We start from the raw sequence: 19837 nt of genomic DNA, 5'->3' as shown, positions 1-19837 counted from the left end.
CGGGAAATGGAAGTTGAGGCTTTCTCTCTTGATGGAACAAGCGGAAACGAGCTTTAAAAACCGGTGACGTCATTTCCGCTTCTGTAGGACGCTGAATTACCAGCAGAACCAAATGGTAATTTGCTATAGTTCACAACCCTAATGGAACCGACTAGGGTTTGGAGCGCGTAGAAATTATGCATCTTTCGCAGACGATCGGTTTGCGGCTTGTAAAGAAGAAGAAGGGGAGGAGGGGGTGGGGAAAGGAAGGGAAAAAAAAAAAAAAAGAGTACCGTGACCGTGTTGCTGTTCATGATCTCATCAATAATACGAGCACTGGTCCGAAGCGCAGCTCTTTACAAGCGTGGAAAGCGAAGTTTACCGTTAGCTTCACGTTCCGCCAGTAAATAACGGGGCGTTTCATGACAGAGGTCGATAGGTTTACGTGACATCCATGCCGCCTATAGATCTATTGTCAAGATGGCTGACACTTGCAACGACAACTGCACGAGGAAAAACAGAAGCGCCAAAACTCTTCATTTCACGTTTTTCAATTGGTTTCTGTCAGAGCCGAAACACGTGAAAGAGAGGGGGGAGGCAATGCTGGGGGGGGGGGGAATTGGTACGTGGTTGGTTTTACTTCATGCGAGAAGTGTGCTCACAATGATAGGGAAATCACGTCATGCAATACACGCAGCAAGAATAGGAGTTCGGGGGGGGTCATTTTTTTTTTCACCGATGGATTCTTCCTCCCCTCCCCTCCCCTCCCCCCCCCCCAAACCTTTCCAACATCACGTGACTAGCTTATATTAATTCGGGGTTCGTAAAAGGGAACACACAACCATTCATTTAATGGACGACAGAATAAATGTTAGCTTCTGATAGAATATGTAGTTGAAAGGCCACTGGGGGAATTGCTAATGCAAGTTTCTGCACTCAGTTCACATATTTTACACGGTGCGCGAGGCTGGCAGCTTTGCGATAAACCATCACCGTAATGTACAGACAACAAGAAATTAAAATATAGCGTTTAACATAACCTGACTGGATCGCAGCAGGATCGTCTTCAGCTTGGACAGTACTACCTTGTTGTTCACACTTGGAGGAAAACTTTGTAAGATTGCTCGATGTGTGGCGTGCCATATTTGACCCTTGTCCTTGGCTCTGTGGGTGTGTTAAGGAATCTGGCGTTCACAAGTCATCTCTGAGAAACAGATAGTTGCAGCTATTCTAAGTAGATGTTGAAAGATAAAACACTATTGCGACCATCTGAATTGATATTAGATCCAGGCACGCCTCAATTGTAAAGAAATTTATAAATCTACCACGCGAAGGGCGAATGATCTTGTTTATAACATCTGAAATTACCCTTCTAAACTAACTTTGTTAGAAACTGCATCAGTCTCATATTGAGCAGCGAGTCACCACGAGATTCCCCAATCTTGCATTCCAAATAAATAGCATTGCTCCCTAAGATGTGTGTTGCTCTTCACTGGTGATGTGTCACTACCCAAGCGGAAGTTGAAGAGATTGTCTTATCGCGTACAAACTGGCGACTTGCTTCACAATATGAAATCGATGAATTTTAAACCAAATTAGTTTGCTTTTAGATCCATACTCGGATCTTTGAATGAATTTTAGATCCATTCAAACTCGGCTTTTGCCGATTAATGTACATTAATATGCAACCTTGTTAATTGTCCTTGGAGAGTCGAGAAGGTAAGCAAATGCAGCACTCAGAATATCCTTTAATAACCCATCGGATTCAACACCCATCCAGGTGGATTGTGCCTGAAGACCACAAAGAGGCAGTATATGGTGCCTGTAAATCCTACGTGAGACCTGTTAACTCACTTTTCCCGAGGAAAACATCTAATATAGAGAATTAATGATAGGACAGGGGCTGAGCATTAGACATTTTTCAAAATGGTGGCAGGTGAGCATATCCACTGCTCTGCCACGTTGGCAACAAAACACGAGAACCCGTAGATAACGTTTCCCAACTCAATGTGTGAAACAGTCACACATTGAGAAGCAGCTTTAAACCGCGTTATGGTTGGCATATTGTCCACAGATTACAGTGGAGGACAATTCTATAGGCGAGGTCATTCGTAACTGGCCTCTTATCTCTATCTCTCTCTCTCTCTCTCTCTCTCTCTCGTTCTGTACACCAACATAATTCGTGGAACCGACTGCTTACGTAACAGCGCGTGTGTGGTCGATGGGAATAGGTGCCATTGTAATGTGAATGACCTTGACCTGCCCATTGAAATTTTCTCTGTTATAGTCAATTCAAAAACCGTCTTTTTCTATCGATTGTTCAATTACAATCTGATGCAAATTAAACCAACTTTGGTTTCGATAAAGAGGAGGGGCACACGAAAAGTAGTCTCCATCGGGGCTCTTATGGTACCTGTAGTATTCTGAAGTTGTCTCCCTACACCTCATGCCGGGTGCAACAGCAGGTATTTTAAGGTTCCCTCTAATGATGGTAACTTCTTTGCTCACGTGAATAAGAAGATATTCTCTTTAGGAAAAAAAATCCTCTTCGAGGCGTCAGTGTGGTTTAAGTTGTAGGCACTGCAGAATGACTCATGTGGGTCTGTAATGGAAAGTCAGGGACGAGACAGCGTCTCCGAGAAACGTGTTCGCAACGATAAATTACTCCTGACGCAAGAGGTCGCTCGATTGTTCCCGTTGCCCGTCTCATCCTGCGGGCTCCCGAGCGATGTTATATCATTTTGTTTAATACTCATCTGTTTGTTTGTTTTTGTTTTCTCCGATGTAAAAGTTGCTTTATCAGAACTCGTTGAGCTACGAGTCATAAACATCAAAAATGAAAGGCGTGCAACACGCGCATTTTCTATTCCGACGAGAGGAGAGGATTTTGCCATATGACAAACGCTGAATAAATTTCCATGTTTGAATAAAGGTTCCGTTTCATTGCAGTCCGACAATGGAACATGTGACAAGCGAGGGTGGTAAACAATGCATATGCAATATTCTACGAAATTACTTTTTTTTTTTCTTCTTCTGTGCCTCGCGAGCGTGTAATAACTTCTTTTTGTCGTGCTTTCGGAGATGCCGGACTTACGTGACATATTACCCTGGACAGCTCGTCCTTACATGAAAAATTTCGCACGTCAAGCATACCTACGTACGGCTGCTTCACTCAACCAAAATTACATTTCTCGTTTGAGAGGTATTAGTATTTTAACATCTAACAGGGGCTCTTGCCCGCTGTGTACGATGGTTGCATAAATAATAGCCCTCCATCGTGGACTACGCTACTTTAATTCAGTACAGCTAAATGACAGCGAATGTAGATTCATTTAATATTGATCACCCACTAGTTTATGGCCAAGCGAAGAGTCCCTCGTAAGATGAAGACAAAGATTATCATTATTAGCGCCGAAACTGAGTTCACTAATTAATTTGGGGGAAAAGAATAAGCTGACAGTACGATGCATTCCCAATTCCCAAAAGAATGAATCTGATATTGCCTATTTAGGCTTCACAAACGGTGGAAATTTAATTAAAATAAATAATCCGTAGAGGCGACATTAATTCAGATTAGTCATTTCATAAATAGGCAGACGACAGCCATATTCGTATTATTAACACGTACTTTTTTCCAAAACAATGGAAATTGTATTGTAACCAAACGATGGAGACTTGTTTAAACAATGGACAATATTAGCTTTCCAACTGAATAGATAATACATGCGATTGTTGAATGCCAATTTCTGATAACACATTCGATTGTTGAATGCCAATTTCTGATAACACATTCGATTGTTGAATGCCAATTTTTGATAACACATTCGATTGTTGAATGCCAATTTTTGATAACACATTCCATTGTTGAATGCCAATTTTTGATAACACATTCCATTGTTGAATGCCAATTTCTGATAACTCATGCGATTGTTGAATGCCGATTTCTGATAATAGTAGTCCGCAGTAGATATTGCGTGAATTACTGTATATTTATTGAAAAACAGGAAAGAATAAGTGTATTCTTAAAGGGGAATTTTGTCGATAATATTATAATCGAATATTACCCGATGATATTTGTATTTAGCTCGCATGAATTGATAGGCATATTATTCCTGGACAGGAAACGCCAGCCTCTCTTGAGTGATAATTTTTATTTTTCGAAGCTAACTAGTTTTTTTAGTATCGTAAAATAGTCATGGGGATATTGTACACAGAAATGAGTTGTTTTATGCCGCAGAAGTGGTACTAATGGAGGTATATTTAATTTTGGCTGACAGACGATGAAGTTTTCGAACACAAATATTCACCGAAAGTACGAAGAAAGAAAAAAAAATTGAAGGGATGGGGGAAAGAGGAGACACTGACGTTGTTCAAATCCAATTTCGTGCACTAGAGACTTCAAATTCTCTCTCGTAGCGAAGTTCACTAGCAAGAGAAGTAGAACCAATATCGCCATCCACGAACAGAAATGGAGAAGAGGACCTCAAAGGCTTATCAAGGCAACCACCTGAAGTCACGATTTCTTCTCGTCCTCTACTACCTTCGCCCGCCTCTCATACTCCATCGAGCATGGCGCTGCGTCTGCCGCCCCAGTCCGACAAGACAGAAAGCAGCACGAAATCAGCAGTGAATGTCGGGGTCCTCCAGATAGGACAGCAGAAACGAGCGGCGGGAAACGGACGCTGTCAAGCATGAAATTGAGTTGGTGAATGGGCGAAATCGCAGACTGAACACAGTGGCGGTGATGAGAGCGGTGGGGGGGGGGTAAGGGCGTCGGAAGGGAGAGGGAGAGAAGCCGTGTAGCTGCGTGGCTGCGAAAAGGTTTTAAGCGGCCCTTGTCGCGCTGGCAACCACATCACTTTGCCCATACAGACCAGCAGGTATGAATACAATGTAGTGCAGAAAAGGAAAAAGAATGAAGAAATAATAATAAGAAAAAACCATCACCACCAGCAGCACAGGAAAACTAATTTTTGGGTTTTCGTGAGAATCGTGGTATTATTTGCAGCGTGACGCTAATCGATAACAGCTGTCCACTTCAAAAATGCGTATTCGGAATCAATTGTTTTTAGAAAAACGGACTTTGTATTCCGAAAGCTGAATAAAATAGTCCGTTCATCTCTGTACGTGATAAAAAAAAAAAAAAAAGAGAAAGAGAAAGGGAAAAAAAAAGAAAGAAAACGCCTCAGCAATGTTTTTGTCACGGCACAGTGTTCGCGGTTCTTCTTCTTTTAATCCAAATTTACCGTCGCCATGGTAACTCGTTCAGGGTTGCCACGGTAACTGTAAACGTTGACATTACAATAAACGCGGCGTGATGAGGTGATGGATTGCAAACTTCCGGTATAAAAAGTGTACTCTTGAAATACGACCACGGGAGGTCACTGGAAATGTCACGAGTTCCAATTACTTTCAGTGATCGACTCGGGACAAACTAGAACCATTCAAAATTTCCTGTGGAGTGAAGGTACTGGTTCTCGAAATTTCCTATGGGGATGAGGGTATTGGTTCCCAAAATCACCCATGCCCTGTGTCCCCCAGCTCTCTCCCGAAGATTCCATTGAGATTTTCTGACCAGGGGATCGCATCTAGGGATTCGGATACTTTAACTGTACGTTCTTGGTTCACAGCTTCGATGAGTGACAGAAACGTCCGGTGTTTAATTCCAAAAGAAACTAAATTCTACGAAATTCGAACTTCTTGAGAGCTGAAACCCAGCAGAATTGCATCTAAGTGAGGTTCTCGTGCTGCCTGTTCAACTTTTAACAGGCACTCGAAGGGATTTTATCAAGTTTCTTGCGGTGTACTTTTCTAAGTCCTAACAGTACAACCCGGCCTCATTAGTGTGTACATTTAGAGCTACAACACACCAGTCAATAGCAAACTCTTACCTCCCCCCCGGTTCCTCCCTCCCTCGAAGATTATCGCTACGCCGAACGACTAATAGGAGCTAGTGCATCCGTTTACTGGTGAGGTTGTTAGAATCTCCTCTGGTCTCCGAGTTTCTAGTTAATGACAGGCAAGGGTGAGGAGGGGAGGGCAAATGGAAATGAAACTCGGTCATTTTTCATCCTTCCACAGAAGAGTGGAAAGAGAAAAAGGGGTGAAATGGATGAGGAGCCGTCCATTAGTTGTTGTAGACTTAAATGGCGATGCGCTGACTTCTATCCACCCCTGCAGAAAATTGCTTGGTGGTGGTGGTAGTAGACAATGGAAAGATGCACACGCGGAAAGAAAGAGAGTTGTAAAAGGGATCGATAAATAGGAAATCGCTTGACCAAGTTGTAAAGACGAAATCGTGGCAGGGCGGATGAATACACATAATCCAGCCAGTGAAGAGGAAACCCGCAGTCGAGAACCCTACCTGTGTGTTGGAGGGCAGGGAGGCGGTTCGAGACTAAAGGCGTGGATGACTAAACCTGAAGTTGCAGCTCGCATGTGTAGTTAAGTCGCGCGTGACAATTAAATTGGATCGACAGAGCACTTTCCAGCATCCACATTTGCTTTCCCACTTGACATCTCTCGCGGGAACATAGAAATGATTATACTCCACCTCCCACGAATATGTTTTTTCCCCCTAGTTTTTCCCCCATCCCCTCCCGAATTGGCTAATAAGTACAGTTATGGGGGTTGCCACAGTGCGTGCGAGGGCGTAATGAAATTGTTGACGGCCGACAGAGAGGGAGAGCGAGATTCTGCTACTAAAGACACCGGGCATGCTGCTGGCACAAATTGGTGTCAGCCCAGGGCACATAGAGGGGTAGGAGGGGGATGGCGGAACGACCATAAACTCAAATTTATCTTCATATCGTGATATAATATCAGCATAAAGTATCAGAAATTCCTGAACAAAGATTTGCCTCCCTTCGGTGCAATTGTTACTAAGGCACGGCGCTTCTATTTAGATCGATATAGAGATACTGCCTTGGATGAGGGAGCGCATGGCATGTTGGGAAGATCACGAAACATTAGGGGGTCACAGGGTGAAACTAACATCCATGCTGGAAAATCAATGCAAATTTTTGTTTCCATTACGCTGGTTGATTTCGGAGGGTTAAAAAAAAGAGGAAAAAAAAATCAATACCGTCTACGCAGTATGGAAGGAGTTTCTAATACTCAACCCATGAAGCTCCCATCTCTGGGATGAATGCAGAGGATAAGGACGTTGTCGAATATGACGCATTTATCCCTCTGTGACCCATTTGTTTTTTTTTTTTAAGAAATATTGACCACTTGATTCGAAGGGCTTTTTATTGCGCATGAGCAAACAGATGGGTGAGTCTACAGATGGATTGTATATATAAGTACAGCCGCATGCGGCCCTAAAGTCGCATTTGTAGATGCGCTTCACAAAAATAATAAAATGTGACATTTCACTGTAGCCAAAAAGAAATGTTAATATCATCCAAATGAAGGTGGTTCTTTCGAATTAGCAGAACCTGAATTTAAGCAGTCCAGACCAGAAATTCCAATTCAATTTATCCTTTGGCCTTTTAATAACTCTTTATGTTTTAAGTAAATAACTTAGAATTAAAAGCAATGTCTACTTAAAACGTGGGACTGCTAAAAAATAAAAAATGGGGCGCAGTGGACGGATTAAAAAGCCAAAAAGAGATAAAGACAACATAGACTGCAATAAAGGACCCTGAATGTCTCGAATTCCCAAATAAAACGCTTGAAGAGTCTCACTGGACAAACAAGAGACGCTGCAATTATGGCATACCCAATTATCGTATCGCAGACCGAGAAAACTCCCCATATTTTCAAGTGCAAGATTAGAATGTCGACTATTCGTGGTCGTCCAGCCTCACTAAGGGGACAGGGGGAAGAGATGGCATTCTTTCCTGTGCTGGAATATTAATGTTGGCAATAAAAGCGCCATTAAAGTTGATCAGATGGACTTAGGTGGTAAGGAAGTTAGCCGAAGTTTGTGGGAGGTGTGGAGGGAAGGAAGTCGAAGGATGGCAAGGCATAGTTTCCATAGATACAGAAAATCTGTGGCCAAGAATTAATAGGACAAGGAATGGTTAAAATCGCTCGTGTGACGTGGAAGCGCTCGTGGAAGAGAGCGAACGCCTGCCAGCCAGTTGTGATTTTGCATGCATAAAAAGGAAAAGACGTTAGTTTTATAAAAATCGACCTGCCTTTGCTCTCTCCAACTATGTTGTGATTATGACTTTAATGGTGGGAAAAGATGGCTCCTTATCCCGCATCCTGGCCAGATAACTCCCTGTGAATGATGTCCTGAAATTATCGGCTCGGCTTGGGGAGAAAGAAGAGACGCTGTACGGCGGCAGAAGAGAAGACGTTGGATATTTATTGCCGCTAGGGTTAACGTATGTTTCCTCTCAGTGTGCCGCTAAAAAGTAGTAAGTGATGGGGAAGGCAACTTAATGTGAGACATGCTGATGCTTTTAAAGTAAGTCTTGCCGCTAACAACGTTTCTATACTGTGGACGGCATTGAGGCGAGGCGAATTGTTGAAAAATCTTGGAAACTTGAGAGGATTTTTGCTCATATCTGCGAGCTTCATTATTTCTCTCTTCTAGGAACAAGAGGACCTTGGAGATAGCTCTACATCAGAAACTGTTTGATAATCGTTCCTGTTACGGACACTGTATATCTTGTTGCGGCCCACAACTTTAAGCTCTTTTTGGAGATGCTATTTGCAGTTCAGTTACAGCGATATATGTATCCTTCTAAGATTTAAGCGAGATGACCCTTGAATTAAAAAAAAAAACAGGCCTAGACTGCAACCACTGGGGAATATTTGGGGCTAATGTAGTCAGCTACTGATTGGCTTCTGCAGTGCAGCTATTTATATAACGCACGAAAGAAAGCGAGGGTTGCGTAGTTCATTTCCCTGCACTGTTTTCCATCCAGCTAACACACGAAACCCACCATGGAAAACACGAAATTTACAGACATAATGCACATATACCAGGAGCCTTACTCGCCTGTAGGGCTCCTGGGGTTGATGGCATGTACCTTATAATCTTAAGGGAGACGGCAAGTGAGTACATTGAGGCTAATTATGGGAGATCACTGGACTCGGGAGCGATTCCGTTGGATTGAAAAAGTGCCAATAAATCGCCAATACATAAGTGCAGTTCAAAGAGTGAAGTGGGAAATTATCGACCAGTCAGTCTAACTTCAGTTTTAGAGAAAATCATGGAGGCAATGATCAAGGGTGGAATTCAGGATCATTTAGATAGAAATGAAATTTTGAAGGACACTCAGCATGGGTTTGTAAAGGGAAAATCATGTTTAACAAACCTGGTTCGCTATTTCGAAAGGGTCACTCACGAGCTGGATTTAGGGAATAATTTCGACATTGTTTATTTGGATTTCAGCAAAGCATTTGACTCAGTCCCACATGAGCAGTTACTTTATAAGCTGGAGCAGGTTGGAATCACAGGGAAAATCCTTAGATGGATAGTTGAATGGCATCAGGGCAGGAGGTAGAGGGTTGCGATAAATGGTTATTCCTCAGATTGGGTTGATGTAAGAAGTGGGGTTTCCCAAGGATCAGTATTAGGACCACTGTTGTTTTTGATTTTCATAAATGGCATCGACGAGGGGATAGAGGGCGTGATGTCTAAATTTGCAGATGATGCAAAGATCGGTAGAGTAGTTAATGATCGCCGCCAAGCAGAGCTTCTTCAGAATGACCTAGATAGACTCCAGGGATGGTCAGAAAAATGGTAGCTATGCTTTAATCCATTAAGTGTAAGGTATTATACTTGGGGAACAGTAACCCCAAAATAACTTATACGCTTGGTGTAGTTGAACTAAAGCTGGTAGTGTAGGAAAGGGAGACTTGGGTGTTACGATATGTTCAGACATGAAGTTCGCCGAGCATTGTAGACTGGTTGCAAGGAAGACCTACGGTGTCCTATCGATGATTTATCAAACATTTGTTAGTAGAGATAAGGACATCATAATCTCCCATTATATAAGGCTATTGTTAGGATACTGTGTTCAGGTGTGGAGACGGCACCTAAAGAAAGACATTGTGTTTCTTGAAAGGGTACAAAGACGGGTAACCCGCCTGGTGCGATCGGCAGAAAGGCGTCCATATGAGAAAAGACGGGATATGTGGGTTGCAGAGCTTGGAAACTAGGCACCTTAGAGGAGACTTGATTGAGGTATTTAAGGCTTCGAGAGGCATAAGTAAAATGAGTGACGACGAACTTTTTACTGTTATAAATGATTCTAGAACTAGGGACCAGAAATTCCTGTTGCGGGGGTTGGAGACGTTTAGATTGGATTGCAGGAATTTTTATTTCAGCCAGCGAGTTATAAATTACTGGAATAAGTTACCTACATGGGTGGGAGAGGCCGATAGTTTGGGAGAAATTCAAAGGTCAGCTAATTACCCACAGGAGGAGGGAAATGCATAGGTTGTCCATTTCCTTTTCTTTTATTTAATTTTATCAATATTATTATTGTTATTTTACTCTTTTTTTTGGCTGATGCAGCAAAAGTCAGACTTCCTTGGCCATTCTAATACTAAACATCTGTCTGGATGGCTCTTCCGTCCATTCAGCGGGTAAAGGGGCACTCATCAGTGAAAAACCCAACCGTTTCAGATCCTTCTGGGAAAGTCTCCAATTTAAAATATTCTTAAGTGTGTATACAAACAGCCATATAGGGTTCGGTTCATATAAAGTGAATCTCCTTTCTTTTTCAGGTAATTTTGACTACGTTTTAAATCGGGTACGTTTTAAGCGAAGGACAGCCATTTTGTAGTCGCCGACAGTAATCCATATTACCAGAGAGGCAAAGCGTTGGTGATAAAGCGACTTAACTGTCTTTTTATCTGCTTGGCTATGCAAAACCGAGAAAAATCTGTGGCAGTTGCTGGATGAACGAAAGCAATCACGAATTTTCGAAGAATTGCTATATATACTTAATGATCGGGTGCAGTGGAATTATGCTGGTAAGCCTCGCGATAATACACCGGATGTTTTATGGCCCTACATATCGAGTTTTTATTCTCCGCAGTTGCTTTTTATTAACGTTAGGAATAAAACATTCTGGTGCATTAATCTTGGCTGATGTGGTCTACGTACGCTATTCTGTATTAAAAAAGATTTTTTTTTTCTTTTTGTACATTATTAACAGCGGTGAACAGATGCCCGCTAAGAATTCGCATGCAGTATTCCAGTGGAGTTCGTTTCGTTTGAAATTTTTTCATATAATTACGAAACACTGGACAGGGTGTGTAACATTAGCCTACGGATGACGTAAGGGGGGGGGGGTTAGCTAGTCTAAAAATAGCCAAAGTTATCTTTGACACTAAACCCTGCGTAAGTTATTCAATATTGTACAAAATCGATGGACAAACTCTATAGGAATGAACTTGGTTGCCTAGTAACCAAGATTGGGGATATCCAGCATCTGATTTCTACTAGCTCTGCGAGTTTCTTTCCCAAGATGTCATTAGGCCTAGAGAAGTAGAAGCAATATTTCACGGCAGTCGACCGAAAGACATTAGGAAACTTCCCCCCTCCTTCTTTGATCGTGTTGGTTCCCCCTTCCCCCGATCTTCCCCGTATACAAGTGGTGACGTTGACAAGCCCGTGATGTCTAGAGGTGTGATGCTGTAGGGGATATATTCCTCTCTCTCTCTTTTCCTTTTTTTCTTCTTTGCCGTCTTCAGATGCATCTTAAAATCCCTGTAGGAAGAAATCTCGAACGGTGACCACCAAATGCCGGACTAAATGATCTACTGATGGGTCTGCTCAGTGGAAGTTTTCATGAACTAACTCCGATCTTTATATTGACATGAAGAAAAATGATGGTGTTCCCGTAATCTCTTCTTGGCAGGATGACTAATGGTGAGAAACATCGCTCAGATCTGAGGAGAAGGAAGGGGGGACATTGGGGGGATGGAGGGGATGGAAGATACAAACACGAAACAAAACGAAAAAGAAAAATCATGCGAGATATAACTAGCGGTAGATAAACTTTCTAGCTAAAGAGAGCTACCAGAATGTTAGCTAGAATGTTTCACATCAGGTTACTGGAAAAAGTTTCAGGTTTCCAACTTACTTTTCTCGAAGGAGGAATCTTTTGGTACGCACAAAAGAATCATCCCTGGCCAAAAGCTCCATTTATTTTTCTCTCTTTATCTGTTTGTTTTCAAAGATTTGTAAGCCTAGTTACGTTGGCAGTGGGCAGCCCAAGAGCTTTAACTGCGTCATACTGGACTTGTTTTAGAGAAGAATTCGTCTTATAATAATTTTGAAATTCGGAAAGTTTAAGTGTTCTATTGCAGTATTTATTGTGGAAGATATCTCAACATTATTTGACCTGTTTGGCTCGTCGCACATGAAAAATGGCAATTTAATATTGTGACGTAACAATGGTCATTATCAGCACATCAACAGTATGCTACAGTCTATAGTTTTTCATTTCTGTTGAACCTTCATATCTGTATTACCTGCGACATAAGTCCATCCACACTTCTGGCTCTGTACAAGGAAAAGAAAACACGTAAATATTAACATCTATTTTTTTTTTAATATGAATACTTATTACAGTTGAATTGCACAGTGTAATTCAACGCATCTGGATCATAAAGATCGAGATGGGTTGAATATTTGGACGCATCTGCAGTGGTTTTGTAGATTTGGTATTTGACTGCTAATTCTGTGGTTCTGTGTAAGGAAATTATCTGTAAGAATGGGTGTAGAGAAGGGCAAGGTAAAAAAGAGGGTGGTCATACCAAGAAGGGCTCCGGTTCTGCTTGAGAATGGGTGGTTTCGGGAAAGAAACAAGATGCACCACTACTAGATGTGCCTTCAGCCAGCGGGTGTTGATTGTTGGAACAAACTTCCATCTGTTGTTGTTGAGATGTGTAGTTTAAATAAATTCAAGGAAAAACTAGAAAATATATTGGAGGGGATGGATGGATGATGTGGGAAGACTTTTTTTTTTTTTTGGCTAATGCTTTTTAAGCTTGCTTTCTTGAATCATTTGTCACTGCTACCACTAGTAAATAATAATGATCAATCCAGATCATAGCGATGATAGTGAGCGTACAGCATGTGTCATCTAACAGTTCCAAGTGAGCGAGAAATATCTGGTTGACGTAATCATTGGCAGTTATCTTAGTTGGTAGTGGGAGGTGGTTTTATAACGTCAGAATAGAGTGGGTTATCTTGTCAGTCTTGAGGTTTTGGGATAAACAGGGCGGTAAACAGTAATCCCGACATGACACACCCATGCAGGACTCCTACCTCAAGATTTCTGATATATGTCTGGTTTTGGATTACAAAGTAAACGAAAGCTTTTTCTATACCCAACAAAGGAACTTTAAAATATGGATAGCAACAGGATCTATTTGTCCCTCTCTAGGAGCAAGGCAAGTTCGCGAGCCATTTTTGAAACGAACAGCGATTGATGAGAAGTGGGTGGTGGAACTAGTATGCGAAATTCGCCTAAAAAGGTACCGATTAGATCACAAGAAAAGTTGTCGTCTTACTGAAAGCCTTACTGCAGATTCATATGGTGGTGGGGTATGATGGAGATAAATTTTCGACCGTTATAACGAAGCGTAGTCTAGCTTCAAGACAATTTAAATGGATGGACCCTTCAAGGCAAGCTTTAATTCCAAAACGACCTTCATTGGTTAATTGTAATGCGCTTCCATAATAACGCCACACCCTACGTTGCAAGAATAATGGAGCAGCAACGTATCTCCAGGCCTTTTTCTCCCTCTGATCATTTCTTGGATGGTCAAAACTAACTTATTCCCCCCACCTTTTTTCTTTAACTCAAGAACTGTCGAATTTTATTGTCAGGGTACCTAGAAATTAGTGGAAAAATGCGACAAAATGATGAGGAATGGGAAGATCTGTATTCTTCAGTGGTGTCTTTAACAAGATTACCTTCTTGACACGATGCATTTTAACTAACATTTTTTTTAATTTATTCATACCATCGCAACGCAGATGTATTTTATTATTTTAAGTTATATAGCGCGTTTAAAATAATACTCGTTTAGAGCGTATCTTTGCTGCATAATCTCGTTTAATCCGAGACTTTTTTTACGATCTTGGCTATAACAGGCTACATTAGCCGCTCGAATTTGTGAGCAGCAACACCACTTCTAGTACACACAGTGCATCCCACTTGCTTGGAGAAACACGTGCTGGGTTGATATGCGCAGTCAGGTGTACTTTCATTATTCAAAAGCCCGGGGAAAGGCATTCCCTTATCAGAATATAAAGCAATATACTGAACGTGTTTACATAAGCTTATATTAAAATGAGATTTTCAGCTATCTGGAATTCAGCTCGCTTTATGTCAGTCCCCGGATGATAGTTTTTCTAGTGAGAATGACATAGAATAAACAAGCCACGACACTCGTAGAATATCCTTCGATGTGTTGCCAGTACTTTGCCGGTCCCCGAAGACGAGTGGAGAATAAAGCCCTTTTCTCAGTCAGAGTTTACGAAAGTGCAGGCAGGCTTTGGAGGGGAGGGGGAAGGGAGGTGAGATATTTATGATTCGCAAAACATTCACAGCGACTTTGCCTTCCGTTTTGAATATGTGAATTTTCCCATCTGCTCGCGCGGCAGCGCCCACCTTAAAAAGGAGAATCTTCAAACGGAATAACATGGAAGGAATAAGCTTTTTCTCTCCATCCATATGGACCTTTCTCAACTTGCTTTACTAACCTACCAGACAACACTTCCAAGAAACGAGACAGTTAACGGCCAAAGAAGCTATTTGAAATTAACAGTGTTCAAAGGAGTACTGAGAAATTTTATTGTTTTTTTTAAAAAACAATGAAATTCTACTTCTGTGTGACTTCGATTTTCAATTGTTTGCCATCTAAAGGGATTAAGGTGTTAGCCTAATACGCAGATAATATTAAAATCCGAAGAAAGAGTCCGAGAATTCCTTTTGTGAATGTACAGCGGGAGATTATAATAAAGACAGATACCCTGATGGAAGAGGGGATATAAGATTCGAACTATGTCCATCAACTCGTTTATTCCACCATCTCCTTGCCGATATATACAATTCTACTTCTTTTATTGGCATGGTTACAGAAAAAGATTGAAGTAGGCAAAGGAACAAGGAAAGATCAAAGAGCATTGCTTCTGAATTATTAACTGCGAAGGCTCTCGGACCCAAGGGATATATTTTTTGGAGCCAACCCACCTCAGACTCGCGAACTGGAAGCCATATCCCATGTTTAATACCGAAGGGAGGAATGCCGTATCGTGCGTTGCTATTCGGTTACCATGACATTGGTGGGGGGGGGAGAGAACCGTGAAAATTGTAAAGTTGATTTGATCAGATACCTGCGTAGACGAGGCTTGTTAAAGATGGCTGTCGGAGGGATTCGTTTATTTTCGAATAGGCAAAAATGTCTTCAGTTACCTTTTTCTTTATCCTGACTGCTAGATGGGTTGCAGTCACAATCAGCGGGTTTAAGCGCCATTAATCCCTCTATTACGAATCCAATCACGAATGGCTGAACTCTTGATTCACGAAGAAGGAAAACGATCGACGGACTTGTTTACCATTTCCATTCATTCTTTCTTTCTCAGTAGCGATTTAATCCTCGCTAAATCCTCCGCACACACCTTTGATTCTAAACTCCACGCTTTCTTTTTTTTTTTCTCCCCATTCTTCGACTAAATCTCTAATGGGGGGGGGGGTTATTTACACGCTCATTCCCTCCTACGAACTGCAAATAATGTTTCTGTCTATGGTCGATTCAACTCGTTAACTGCTTAGGTAATAAGTGGTGTCAGCGTGATCCACTCTCCTTCCTCCCCTGCTCCGTACCAACAAGAGCTCATTGGGTAGTTTGCCAGAAGATAACAATGTGTAATGACACTGATGGTCACCCCATCTGTTTGGATACCCAGTCGAGTCCGTTAAGACAGCTTCCCCTAGTCATCAACAAATAACTGGAGCTTTTCCTGGTTGTATCTTTAACACGAGATGAGCTCCCTACCCTCCCCTCACAAATTCCCATCTGTTCCCTTTAATGTTGGCAAGCAGGGGTCGCTTGCATTCACCAAAGTTATATTTCCAATCTTCGTCAAGTTTCATTATTATTAAGTTGTTTGAAATTTCAGTAAATGGTGGTTATTGGGTGGAATCTATTCCACTCCCTCCCTTCTCATCTAACCTATTATAATTCCATTAATGCGACCCTAAGTAGGTTCATTGATATGACGTCATAGCGAATTAACGTTATAAAACACAAGTGGCCTGTGAAAAGTAGAACCTGTTCCAACCCTGTATATATTGTCTTACACAACGCAAAGACCTCGTACCATGGCACTAACACATACTCGACGTCATCCAGCAATTTGTCAGGAATGAATAATTTATAAAGATACAATTAGAGGGTATTAGCAAATTTGGAAATGCGTAACGGCAAGGAAAACTATGGAAAACGACTTTTAGCCTGGCGTTGAAATTTTAATTAAGTGTACACGCTAAAGCTCTCAAGTAATTAAAAGCTAAAGTTGTCTGTCTGAGCCCAGTAACGGGAATTGATATAAAAGCCAGATAATTTTGATCTGGGAATATCCGTTTTAGCTCTGTCCATGCGGTGTGAGGCCTTTGATCAATGACAGCGAATGCTGCAAGCCTGATCACATGACCGTTACGGGTGTTGTCTGGCATAAGCGCCTCATTATAACGAGCGTTTCCTTTAGCCAAGCTACTATTATTGTCCATGGACGCTGTCTGTTTTTATTAAGCCAAATAATTAGCGCGGTAGGAGACGGATACTTCCATGTAGAGGCAGTTGGATTGTGGCAGAGATTTGAGACCGCTGTTATTAAGGAAAAACTAAGAAATGCCATAAATAGAAATTAAGGATAAAGACGCGTTATATCCGGTTTTCAAATGAAAATACATTTTTTTTTTTTTTTTAGTTTTTCGCTCATAACAATTACGGTGATTTAAAAGGACTTATATTGTTGCGTATCTGAAGAAGGGCAGAATAACGGCGCTCGAAACGTTGCAGTCTTTAGATTAAAAATACGTGTTTAAGACTACGTTTAACAGGGTACCTCCTTGCATTTTGCGCATTATTAGTGTCTTTAAGTTTCATCTAAGTAGGTTTCTTCGATTTTCAACGTTTTCGCACCTAAATGGGAGGAAAAGAATACCGCGTTACGGTTCGCTTCTCTGAAATCGTGCTCATAAAAATTGCTTTAAAACTCAGAAAGCAGAAAATTCCATAAAGCTGGAGATACGAGCTTCGAAACTAATCAAAGAACGGTTCAGAAATTGTTTAGGAGCACAACACTCCGTAGGCGTCAATTCTTCCTGCATGGCAGGCGAATCCAACGAATGGGGGATGGGGAAAAGAGAGGGGGGGTCACGTGATCCGAACTGCCAGTAGACGTAACAATACCTGGGAAGGAAAGCGAGGATTCTCGCGTGGAGGTCACAGCTGCGTTCTTTAAACGACCACTCGATATCCACATATCGCATAGCCAAGCTAGATAGACAGATAAAAAATATCTACACGGTGAGAGTAAAAGGAGAGAGAGAGAGAAAGGAAAAAAGAAAGTAGTCCGTACGCTTGCTCCTGGAAACAAACGAGGTCACACGGATCCGACTAGCCATTTGGAGATTCTAGCACCATGAAGTATTGTTAAACTAGTGATACGTAATGGCTGCAAACATAATGTTTTTTTTATTTATTTTTTCTTACAATCTACACACAAAAATACGAGGAAACAACAACAAAAAAAAAAAAAAAGAAAGTCATTTTGAAAGTAAATTCACCTTCAGATTCATTCTATTTTATCTTTTTCTTCGTTTTACGTTATTGCTGCCGAATTATGAATTTAACGTTCATGAAGAAGATAGCGAAGAATGAGCCTGAACGTTGTACCTCTACTACATTTCAATATTTTAAGCACAGATTCATGCCAGAAATAATCCTAATAAATCCAATACCATTTCATTCACCTCTATCGGAGTTAAAGTCTGTGTATCCGGCACGTGAGGATGTTGAGGCAACCGTGTCGGATGATGGTTGAGGAGGACGTCATCGTAGGTAACACCGTTGGAGCTAGCAATGTCACAATGGCCTTGGTGCTCGTTCTTACATGGCAGGAAGTTCTGGACTTTCTTCTTGTGTCTGGAATAGAACGAAAAAATGAAAATTTAGCGAATGATAACACACAAAAAAAGGTCTGTAGAATATAAATAAAATAATAATAATTATTAATATTTATGTATTATGTCTGCATATAGTACGTGTTCACTGGCTAATTTTTTTCGTTCTGCGGGATGAAAAACTCTACTCCCCTCACCTGAGATCGCTAACTATATTCTAGATCAAAGAGGCTTTTTAGGAATCGAACCTAGACCCATCTAAACGATTAAATAAACCACCACAACGTCACGGATGGCATTAAATCAGCTCTGACATTGCTTCGTTTGTATTCTCATCCGAATGAGGTTTTTTTTTTTTATCCCACATCCTTCGTGATCACCCGTTCCAACCTCACCGCTGATAATGTATTAGATCCATATTACCATTTCTAATACGGATTCGATTATATATATTTTATTTGCATAAAGACGATATTTTACGATTCCTTTCTCTAAAGCCCGAGTTCTCTCCCTCCTCACCCCCTCTTTCTCTCTCGCTTCCCCCCGAAGTATCAGCTATATGCTAATGTTAAGGTAGCTCTTGGAAACATGTGCTTTAAAATCAATAGCCGACTCTAAAGAACGCAGCCGTATTGCCTTCGTGTCAGCAGGGCCGGCAATCGAAGATCATCAGTGCTTCAGACAACCCAGAAATAGAGTAACATTACATCTTGTCAACAAAGGCTTTTGTGCGTGTGTTTGGGTGTGTTGTTAGTTGAACATTTCGCCTTTCTTTTATCCTACCTTTTCACCCGACAGTATTTTTAGAGCCTTCTGCTTAGAGCACTCCGCAAAGTTCAGTTATATTAAATATTTTTTCTTCCTCGTGCGTCTCCTGGATGAACGATCGGTAGTGTTAAATTCAGGTCATAACTCATCGCCAGACGCAGTTTACTAACGTGGGGAGAGAGGGCGCCACTGCGCTTAATTTCCAGTCTCGAAGAAGTCGGATGTATTGAGTGTTATAACTTCCATAATTTTCCTCTGCTGGTACACCTAACCAGCGATAAAATTCTTAATTTTTCTGTCATCTCGCTGTAGTTTGCAATGGTTAAAAGATGCGGCTTTATTAACAGTGAATTGGAACTCTTTGGGGCCATTTAGATCCTTGGAAAAATCCTTAATTTTCTAAATAAATCTTTTATATTTAATTCTATCGGTGGAAAAGCGATTTTCATCCAACGTTGGAAATAAATTGTTCTTTCTGATGACGTATTGGGAAGGCAGAGTGGTTGTGTTTTATTTATCCTGGCTTGTAGGCCCAAAGGGAATTCAACTAATGGTCTCTTTTGACATTATTAGCAGCATCCAGTTATCCTACAAAGTCTTGGGTTTTGTGTCGAAGTACTCCCTAAGGGACTAATGCTACGGAAATCAAAAAAAAAAGTGGTCTAAATAGCATTAACTGTTAAAACTGTGCGTTTAAAATGAGTCACGGGGGGAAGAGCCAGTTTGGACATGAAGGGATGAATTAAGCTAAACATCATGCCAGTATCACTAAGTAACACGAACGACAACGACCAATCAAAAGCATCCCCAGGAGAATGTTGTTATTCACAGGAAGCCATGCTGAACGTGGTTACAAATTAGACAATAGCTCAGTGACAGCACCGAGGTTACAGTTTCTAAGGGTACGCCTTCTGCAGCGTTCATTTACGATTGGTGAAGCAGTTGAATGGGGGGGGGGGAGAAACAATCCCTAT

The 19837-nt window shown here is 41.4% G+C and overlaps 1 protein-coding gene across 2 annotated transcripts in view; it reads right to left on the bottom strand.

Moving 5' to 3' along the window:
* Positions 1–19837, bottom strand: part of LOC150084592 (uncharacterized) — a 189391-nt gene that overhangs the window by 15336 nt on the left and 154218 nt on the right. Inside the window, exon 3 of one of the 2 annotated variants that reach the window (XM_090376498.1) lies at positions 17934–18117. In XM_090376498.1, coding sequence (XP_090232624.1) covers positions 17934–18117 — 184 coding nt within the window. The remainder of the gene's footprint in view (positions 1–17933; positions 18118–19837) is intronic. The other variant, XM_090376499.1, reaches the window with a different exon arrangement.

The sequence above is a fragment of the Mastigoproctus giganteus genome, chromosome 6 (assembly GCF_048544385.1).
Source record: "Mastigoproctus giganteus isolate SK-2022 chromosome 6, ASM4854438v1, whole genome shotgun sequence".
Lineage (NCBI taxonomy): Eukaryota > Metazoa > Arthropoda > Arachnida > Uropygi > Thelyphonidae > Mastigoproctus > Mastigoproctus giganteus.
The sequence above is the reverse complement of the archived record's forward strand: the minus strand, read 5'-3'. Positions and strand labels throughout refer to the sequence as shown.